The following is a 9951-nucleotide window of genomic DNA, read 5'->3' on the forward strand; positions in this document are numbered from 1 at the left end:
AGGAGGTCATGGGGGCCTGGCACTGTCTTGCTGCGTTGCTGCCCACAGCTCGGTCTTGGTCCTGCAGCTGTTCCTCTCTGAATGCTCACGTCCTGCCATCTCTGTGTCTTTGCCTGAGCTGCTCTTTCCGCCTGAGAAGGATTCTCTGTGACCATCTTTTCTCTGCAGGAAAACTCGACGATGCATCCTTCATAGGTCCTGCTGCCTCCCGCATCCCTTCCACCCCTCCAGGAGGAAGGGTCTCTCCCAACACCTGTAAATAGTCAGTGCCCCTCTTCGGGGCTGCAGGCCAGCCCCGGCCTTGCTCGCAGCTTCCAATCAGCTGTTTCTCCTGCTTGAAGGTGAGCATCTTGGGTGTGAGGACCTGTTATTCTCATACTCACTTTCCCCTTCCCTGTCCAGTCCCAGCCCTGGGAGGTCAGTATGTCTTGAACACCTTCTCCACGAGTGAGTAGACTGAATTAGTAAAGTACCCTGTCCTGGATTCCTCTTCCAAGGCATTAGCCCTTGCGGCTGAGACTGCTGGTAGCCTTTCCAATATCCATTCTCTTCTTCTTCCTTACCAGTAGTATCATTTGGCTGGGAACGGGTCTAGCAAAACATTGCATTTCCCTGTAGGCACGGCAAGTGAGAAGCAAGCAGATGTTGTTGGGTGGGGCTTCTGGTGTCCCCAGAAGTCCAAGGCATTAGCCCTTGCAGCTGAGACTGCTGGTAGCCTTTCCAATATCCATTCTCTTCTTCTTCCTTACCAATAGTATCATTTGGCTGGCAATGGGTCTAGCAAAACATTACATGTCCCTGTAGGCACAGCAAGTGAGATGCAAGCAGACGTTGTTGGGTGGGGCTTCTGGTGTCCCCAGAAGTCTTTTGATTCTTAAAAGTGGCTAATTCACTTAAAAGTGAGTAATATACCATTTACCCCCTTGCTCCCTTTTCTAGCATGCAATGTGGGTGTGATAGCTGGAGCCTTAGCAATCTTTTTGGATCATGAGGCAACTTTGAGGATTGAAGCCAGTCATGAGCTTGGTGGAACATAAATATAGACGCTTGGTTTCTGATAACCATGAAGCACTGTGCCAGCCTTGGATGGTCCACATCAGGACTTCCTATCTAGCTTAAGTCATTGCTTCTTTCTCTTAACGTGTAGCCAAGCCTAATCCTTACTGAATAGCCTCTCTGTTAGCATTCTCTCTCTTTCTAACCTTACCATTTGTTTTCTACTCTTCTCTAAATTAAACAAACAAATCTCCACTGTGTCCTGAGTGCCATCATTCTGGAACTGGTTTCAGTCATTCATTCATCAGATATGTACTTAGCAGCATACGATATGCACCAGGCACAGAGTTTGGTCCTGAGGATACAGGAGTGAGCAAAAAATCCCATTTTTCTGTTCTCAGAAACTCAGGGGATAGTGGGAGAAAGAGTTTTCTTACCAGATAGAGCAGATTGTTCGAAGGCCTGAGGCAGGAGAGACCATAGAATGTTTGAACAACTAGAAGAAAGAAACAAGAGCAAGGAGGAGAAGGTCAGACCATGCAAGCCGTGGAGACCATGGAAAAGATGTTGCAGTTTTTCCTGTAGTATCAGGAAGCCACTGTAAGGTTTTAAATTGCAAATTACACTAAGTTCTTCATAACCGGAATTGGCTTCTTAGTGACATTTGACTCCTAATAGGTACATGCTTGAACTCACCAAAGGAATAAATCTCTAATGGTGGAATTTATGGTTCTGATAGTGAAGGTATTTAGAAGGTGGGCGATCCAGGAGTACTCTTGAAAACACACCATGGGTATAGTAAATGCCAGCCTTGCCTCAACCCAAGGGGAATTATCAGAGGTCCTTGGATGTGGCTAATGCTTCTATTGCCTTTATCAAAACAGCTCTTTTTTTAGTGAATTGGGTGAAATAACTATCCCTCCTGCCTCCATTGTTATAGGTGTCAAGGTGCTCCAGTTTGTTTTACATTGTCATGGACCCTTTCTGCAAACTGCTTTGAGCTTAGAAGAAATTAACCCTCAGTGATCTGAACCCATGAAATTTACAAATGACACTGCATGGAAAATTATCGGGTTTACAGAGGACACGAGTACAGTTTATAGTGCCTCAGGAAACTTCCAGAACACTCTGAGAATAGTTCCTGAAAAGTGAACAGAGGTATAATAATAAAAATTAAAAAAAATAAAAAGGTGACCTCCACTGATCATCAGGTGGTGACAGGCCAGGCTCTGGTTTTTGTGTACTCTCTTATTCAACCCTCTGGCAACATTGTGAGGAGGTGTGGTTATCCTTACTTTTCTGATGAAGAAACTGAGGTTCAGAGAGGTTAGGCCATTTGTCCAGGGTCACACAGCTGGGAAGTGGTGACACAGGAACTAGAGCTGGGGCAACACCACCCCAAAGGCCATTCTTTCTATGATACTTTCCATGTCACTTGGGGGCTTCTGCAGCCTTAGAAGGTCCTCTTTGGGTACAGTGAAGCCACCAACAGGAGTCCCCTGGTGCATTAGTTTCTCAAGGCTACTATAACAAATTTCCACATATTTGGCTCCTTACAACAACTGAAATTTATTCTCTTAGAGTTCTGGAGGCCAGAAGCCCCAAATCAGTTTGACTGGACCCAAATCAAGGTATCAGCGGGGCTATAGTCCTTCCAGAGGCTCTGGGGAGAATCCGCTTGTTGCCTCCACACCTTGGCTTGTGGCCACATCACCCCAATCTCTGCCTTCTTCTCTTTTGCCTGTGAAGTCTTCCTCTACCTTTCTCTTATGAGACACTTGTGATTGCCTTTAAGCCTCACCCAAATACTCCAGGATAAGATCTTTAATTCGATCAGATCTACAAATACCCTTTTTCCAATGAAGGTGATATTTACAGACTCCAGGAATTAGGACTTGACGCCTTCAGGGGCCACTACCCAGCCAGCTACACCTGGTTCTGTGCCCAGCTGGAGGGGTGGCTCCCCTGGCTCAAGATCGGTGTGAACAGCCCGAATCCGTAGCGGGGAACATCCCCTGTCCCTCCGCTGCCCTCTGGGTCACCCAGAGCATAGCTGGGCTGAGGACCGGGTAAGCATTTCTCCCCAACATGACATAATGTTTGTCTGAAGGTAATTCTGCCTGTAAATTATTTGCAAATGTTCCTCGCATTCCCCCCCCCTCTCTTTTTAGGATTCAGAGCCAATTTGTAATAAGCAAGAGCAGTTTGACCCAGATTAAAAGATACAATTAGTCTGTCTCCTTGGTAAACCTAAAAAAGTACTACTTACAACAAGTTATTGTTTTTTTGACAAAGGGAGATGTCCTGGCAGAACAATAAAGCCCCCACCACTGATAAGAGCCTTGTAATTTACTCAAAACATGAAAGTACAAGAGACAGAACAGCCGCTGGGGACCCGGGATCTCAGCACGGCGGGCTGTTGCGGGAATCAGAGGTGACCCCCAGCCGAGGAGGTGACTCCACACTGTGCAGAGGGGAGGACTGTCAATCCAGGGCTGGGGACCCCGCGCCTCCGCCTTTCCCTGGAACTGCTAAAGGTTGCTTCCCTGGACATGCGAGCCCTGCGGGACTGCCAAGAATGTGGGGCCACCCTGGATTGTAGACAAAAGTCCCACTGGCAGGTGACAAGCTGTCCTGACTGGAGGTGGGAGGGGAGCATGAGGCCCAGCTAGTGCGTTGTTGAGTCACGTTGGTCCCACTGGCTTTGGGCAGGAAATCTGGTGGAATCATAATCTCAGGGACCCCAGCAAACTCGAGGGGCTGAATACTAACGCATCTTCCTTTTATGGGCCCTGAGTTTGGCCTGAGCCCCAGGGGTGTGGAGCTGCCTCTCACGTGATCTCATCTGATGGATGAAGACACTGGAGTGTTACAGGGTTGAATTGCGTCCCCTTCAAATTCCTGTGTTGAGGTTCTAGCTCTCAGTATCCTGGAATGTGACCTTATTTGGAAGCAGGGTGTGTACAGAGGTGATCAAGTTAAAATAGGGTCATGAGAGTGGGCTCTAATCCAATACGACCAGAGTCCCTACAAAGAGGGGAAATTTGGAGACAGACATCACACAGGGAAAACACCATGTGACGATGAAGGTGGTGCTTCCACAAGCCAAGGGATGCTGCAGATGGCCAGCAAACCCCAGAAGCCAGAGGTGAGGCCTGGAACAGACTCTCCCTCTCAGCCCTCAGAAGGAATCAGCTCTGCCAGCATCAACCTTGGACTTTGAGCCTCTGGAACGGTGAGGCAATACATTTCTGTTTGTCAAGTTCCTGGGTTTGTGGCAGTTTGTTGTGGGAGCCCTGGCACATCCTGCGCGGGGTGACGGAGCTCGTTTCCTGCAGCGCACGCAGGTAGCCGGCTGGCCTACAGGTGGGTGGTTCCCAACGCTTTTCCCATTTGTTGTCTTCCGCTATGAAGACAGGAGAAGTGAAATACCTGTTTTCCCAGTTTCTCTTGATCCGGGGGTGAGACCTAAGGCTGCTGGAAGTTTCTGGGAAAGGTTTTGCTCTCCTGATAAAAGAGGCAGGCAAGACTCGTGCCCCAGCCCTGTCTTCAGCAGGTCACCTGGTGGCAGGTGCTACTCCTGGCACTACAGCGGCCGGCGTGCGATAAGAAGGGAAGGCCCAGAGTCTCAGAGTTCCTGGACAGAGTTCCTGGAGCTTTTAAGATTGAGCCACTAAAGCTGGACATCTTGTAGGAAGGAAAAATAACTGATTTGTTTAGGTCATGGCAGGCATATTGTACACTGCTCACTGCTCAGTGCGCTGCCAGCTGCTCCAGCGTCCCAGGTGACCCACCTGGAGAGTGACCGAGCTCTGGTTGGACCCCGTTCACTCTGGCTGCCGTGCCTGTAGCACAAAGCCTCTGACTGCGGAGAGAATCAGGCCATTTCCTAGAGCTAAGTGGCTTCATCTCTGTCTCCCCGAGGCACCGGCAAGAGGCGCGAAAGCAGCAGCTGCCCAGCGCCATAAACACAGAGCAGGAGGCAGAAAACACAAGAACACAGTGCAGGGGGCAGCGCGGAGTGGAGAGAGTACAAGGCGCCTCACAGAGCCCCATTCATTCTCATCCAACTTGGCGCTCAGGCGCAGGAGTGAGCTGCGTTGCCTTTTAACTCCTCTGGGGTTAGGAGGGGAGGGCAGCCAGCGGCTGGGAGGGGACCAGAACTTTCTGGGAGGAAGGACGTCCTGGGGCAGGCATCACAGAGGCACGTCCGTGCAGTGGGGCTAGACACCACCTGGCTATGCCTTTTCCTTGCTCCACCTCCTCAACCCTCAGTGCCCTATCTGCTTGCCTGTTCTCTGGATCCTTCCGCAGTGCCAGGCACAGTGTCTTCCATACAGTGAGGACTCGGTAAATGATTGCATAAAACTTGTAACATGGGGAGGCTGCCTGACTCACAATTCCTCTGACCTCTGTTCTTCCTTTCTGCTGGATCCCACCCAGAGACTGCAGTGATTGGTTCAAGGGAAGACATGTGACTCCAGCTGGGCCAATAGAAAGTCTTCCCTGGGATTTTAAAAATTAGAGCAGAGAAAAGGACATATTGTCTCCTCTGGTCATGAGGCTCTATGAATATGAGGTCACAGCTGCTGGAGTCCACGCTACCTGGAGTCTAAAGAAAGGCCTTGGGCAATGTGATGTGCTCTGGTCCAACCTGCCTGCAAGCCATTCCCCAGACACAACTTAGACCAGAATTATGACAGTGATCATAATGGCAGTTTTCATTTACTGAGCATTTAGGGTGGGTTGACCTGTGCTCATGGTGCCCTCATTGTTGAGCTCCAAGTGAGCTCTCCTTTCTGTGACCTTTCAGGGCACCAGGCTTGCCCTTCTTTTACAGTGATTACCACATCCTGTGCTGAATTGTTCACGTGCTATCTTTCCTAAGTACTCCGCATGTGGAAGCCACTGTACTTGGCACTGGGGAGGGATGTAGAAATCTGTAACGTGCTTTTATATTAGATTACAGGATACACATGCATGATTTCTGTGTTAGGCAAGTTTATGCCAAAACAGTCTGAAACAAACAACTTGAAATTTTTAGGGGGTTATAACTACAAATGTTTATTCTTGCTCATGTTTCATAACCATCGTGAGGGGCTTGGGACTCTGTTCCCCATGGCCTTTGTTCCAGGACCCTGATGAATGAAACAGCAGCACGTGCAGAACAAAAAGAGAACACAACGTACTGACTCTTGAATCCTCCACCTGGAAGTAACCAATCACTCACGCTCACAAGTCACATGGCCACGCCTGAGCTCAGGAGATGAGAAAGGACAATCCTTCCAAGGAGAGGTACCAAACCTTTGTGAGCAGAATACTGTCTAGTCCTCCCTCTTCCCTTGACAGGTGGGCTGACATCCTGTTACTTCTGTAACCTCCACAGTGGCTGGCCTTGCACTGGCACCTAGTAAGTAAGTACTCAGGGATCATGTGCATGGTCTCCTTTGTACCATGTACCACAGTTGTGATAAATACTCAGGCCACTGTCTCTTTAATGTCTGTTTCACTCACTGGACTATAAATGGCCTTGGGGGAAGCCTATGTCTGTCTGGTGTTAAAGTAATTCAACTGAATTTAAATAAAGTCCTGCTTAATTGCTGTAACCCAGCACTAGACCAGTACCTGATGTGTACTAGTACCAACAAATGTGTGTTCCTGAATAGATGAGTGCGTAAGGAAAGAACACATGAAGGAATTTACGCTGCTTCATTGGTTTTATATTCCAGCTCTCAGTAAACGCCAGGCCCTGTTCTGGAGCCAGCGATGGAAAAGTGATCCCACCCCACTGCCCCGCCCTTCTCCCTGGGTTGGTGGCTTGGGCAGCATCTCACCCAGCCTGCACCCCACTGAACCAAATGAAATTGCTAATAATGAGCTGTGTCTGATCAATGAAAATGGCGATTTCATATGGTTCAACCCAATGCTAAACAGGTGAGGGCTCTGTTTGAAGCTGGGAGGGAACCTATTATTCGGTATTTCGCTATCCCTGCAGCACCCCGCAGCGCACACTCACAGAACCCTAGCATGAAAGTCTCTGGATGAAATGATCTCCAAGTTCTCAAATTCTGCATCCCTGACTTGAGCCCTAATGCAGGTCTCTCGGGCAGCACAGCACACAGACGAGATACACCTGAGGGCAAGTCCCCCTCCCCAGGGTCTGCACATGCTGTGGCACATTGTCTTGTCACAGCCTGTGCCCAGGGCACTGAGCCCTGCGCTAACCAGATGAGAAATTGCGGTCCGCTTTCTTCGCGTGGCTCTTCCATGCATCTCTGTCAATGCTGGTTTACGTTCTGGGATTGAACTCATTTGTTTCCTGTTTGCTCCTGGCTGCAGGCTTCAGGCAGCTCAGCTTTGCTGCCCTGTGTTTGCAACTTGCCAACCTCCCACCCCTTGCCTTCCCCACCCACAGCAAACCACATCTTAAGGCAAAAGGATTAGCGGGCTCAGTGTGATGTGATTCTGGCACTCGTAGCCTGGACGCTCCCGCTACCACGGCGAGCTGGGGGTGGGGAGAGTGAAGCCTCCAGTTGCTTCATGGGAGAAGAGGGTGGGGGAGATGAGCCTTCGGTGCCCAGCGGGGAGCGTCCCCACCCTGACAGCCAGCAAGCCAGAGTGGCCACAGCAGTGGTGCCGACTGCAGCTCATGTTTGCTGAGGATCAAGCGCCAGCCCCGGTACTAACCCCTGTTCATGCATTTTAGACCATTCTCTCCACAGCCTCTCTCAGGGACAAGATATCTCTATTCTGCCCATTTTGCAGTCTGAGAAGCCACAACTGAAGAGGTGAAATGATGTGCCCCAGATCCCCCAATAGGACTCAAGCTTCAGTATCTGGTGTATCTGATTCCAGAATTCCCGTCCTTACAAGTGCTCCATATTCCTCCGTCCCCCAAATCTTGATGCTTACAGCTAGCTGCCGAAAAATAAACTTCTCCCCACTGCCTGAAAATGGTAGGGATGACGTGTGGATTTCTGGAAACTGGAGCTGAGACACATCTTTGGGGGGATCAGAGATGGCATTTGAGACACTCACAGTCCTCTGGGTGTCCCCACATGGCACGTTTTAATTTTAAAGGGCAGATGAGTAAGATGCTTCCTCAGGGCTTCCCTAAAGGCCTGGATATTGGCTGACCAGAGGGCCGGTTTTCTCACTGACGTTCTTCTCTTCAATAGACTACAAAATTTCAGCTGTAAAAATATTTATTTTTAACCCCGCCTGGGACTCTCTACAAACGATTTTCGTATTGAGTATAAAAAAAGTCGAACCTGTAACTATTTTTATTTTGGTCTGCAGAACATCTGCTTAATATTTTCCAAAGCTGGATCTGTGCACACGCAGCAGCCCACCAGCTCCACGCCTGGCAAACACCGAGCGGAAGTGGGCGTGTGTGCTCATCAGGACGTATGTTCCGAGCGGTGCCGACAGCCCCAAACCGGAGACGATGTGAAGGCCCAAGGATGAGAAGGGAGCTACGGTAGAGCCACACAGTGGTCTACTACATGGCCCTGAGAGGGGACGAACTTCAGCTACCCCCGGGGACAGGGAAGATCTCACACCCATTATGCTGACTGAGCAGAAGGAGTCAGACACAGAACGTATATCCTGTGTGATCTGATGCTTAGGATGTTCAAAAACAGGCAAAACTGACATCTAGCATTAAAAGTCAGGATCATTTTAGTCCTGGGGTGGTGAAGGGTAGTGGCTGGGGGTGGGGAGTATTCTGGGGTGCTGGCTTCACTGGGGCGCTCACAGTGGGAAACATGTGGAGCCTTGTGCTTAGGCTTTGTGCCTTCCTCCCCATCCAGCATACCTAAATAAGACCCGGCTTCAGTACACCTGAGTAAGACCCGGGTCCGGTATGCCCGAGCAAGATCCGGACCCAGTACACCCAAGCAAGACCCGGATCCGGGATCCAGTACTCCTGAGCAAGACCCGGATCCGGGATCCAGTACACCTGAGTAAGACTTGGATCCAGGATCCAGTACGCCTGAGCAAGACCCGGATCCAGGATCCAGTACGCCTGAGCAAGACCCGGATCCGGGATCCAGTACTCCTGAGCAAGACCCGGATCCGGGATCCAGTACACCTGAGTAAGACTTGGATCCGGGATCCAGTACGCCTGAGCAAGACCTGGATCCGGGATCCAGTACGCCTGAGCAAGACCTGGATCCGGGATCCAGTACGCCTGAGCAAGACCTGGATCCGGGATCCAGTACGCCTGAGCAAGACCCGGCCTGAGGAAAGGCTGCTGCCCTCAGCTGTGCTTGAACCTTGTCTTTTACGCAGGTCCCCAGAAATGGAGTGGGTGGGGCCCAGGCAGGCTTCCTCAGTTTCCTCCACAGCTTCCATTTCAGCACTGAACCCTCGTTGTTAAATTGAGAGTTAACACCAATTTGTAACTAGAAAGTTGGCTGTAAAATTCATTGAGTGGGTCTTAACCAGCATTTTAAAAGACCAAGTATAATATCATGTGACATAATAACAGCAATCACATAAAAATACATAGGTAGTCACGGTAGGCATTGTGTGATGACATGAAACTTTTTATTTAAATTTATGTACTTACGTGTGTACTGTGTGTGACATTTAATTTTTTTTTCACTATGAGTGTAGGTTACAAAGTTGAAAGTCGGCAAATTTCCCCTAGGGCAGCAGGCCGCGGGTTTGCCATTGAGAGTCACACCATTTGGGATCTTACTTTCTAGAATCCAGGGTGGGGAGGTCAGGGGTCCCCTCATCTGGCTTCTCTGTCTCTCCCTGTCTGAGGAAACCCAGGAAGCCAGGGGCTCACCCCGAGGGGACTGCAGACCCTGAGCCACTCTGGGGGAATGATTTGTCCCCACTCCATGGGGAGCTCTGTCATGATCATACTCAGAGCCAAATTTATCCCCAAATTCTGAGACCCTCTGGAAGCCCATGGCTTATGGGAGTCCAGGCCTGACCCTTGAG

The 9951-nt window shown here is 49.9% G+C and overlaps 1 protein-coding gene across 11 annotated transcripts; it reads left to right on the plus strand.

Moving 5' to 3' along the window:
* Window positions 1-3962: 3962 nt before the first annotated feature.
* On the plus strand, window positions 3963-9525 carry LOC123624972 (S-antigen protein-like). Of its 11 annotated transcripts, XR_006730324.1 has the most exons (4): window positions 3963-4362; window positions 4921-5086; window positions 6131-6410; window positions 6726-9525. XR_006730324.1 is itself a non-coding variant. In XM_045533123.1 (3 exons), exon 3 carries the CDS (start codon window positions 8861-8863, stop codon window positions 9374-9376), a length of 516 nt encoding a protein of 171 aa, XP_045389079.1. In that variant the 5' UTR covers window positions 3963-4362; window positions 6346-6410; window positions 6726-8860; the 3' UTR covers window positions 9377-9525. The 11 variants fall into 11 exon arrangements, 8 of the variants coding, with proteins under 8 accessions (XP_045389079.1, XP_045389082.1, XP_045389077.1 ...); XR_006730325.1 differs by lacking the exon at window positions 4921-5086; XM_045533123.1 differs by lacking the exon at window positions 4921-5086 and having other exon boundaries at window positions 6346-6410.
* The last annotated feature ends 426 nt before the right edge of the window (window positions 9526-9951 follow it).

Source organism: Lemur catta, chromosome 20 (assembly GCF_020740605.2).
Source record: "Lemur catta isolate mLemCat1 chromosome 20, mLemCat1.pri, whole genome shotgun sequence".
NCBI classification, from domain to species: Eukaryota; Metazoa; Chordata; class Mammalia; order Primates; family Lemuridae; genus Lemur; species Lemur catta.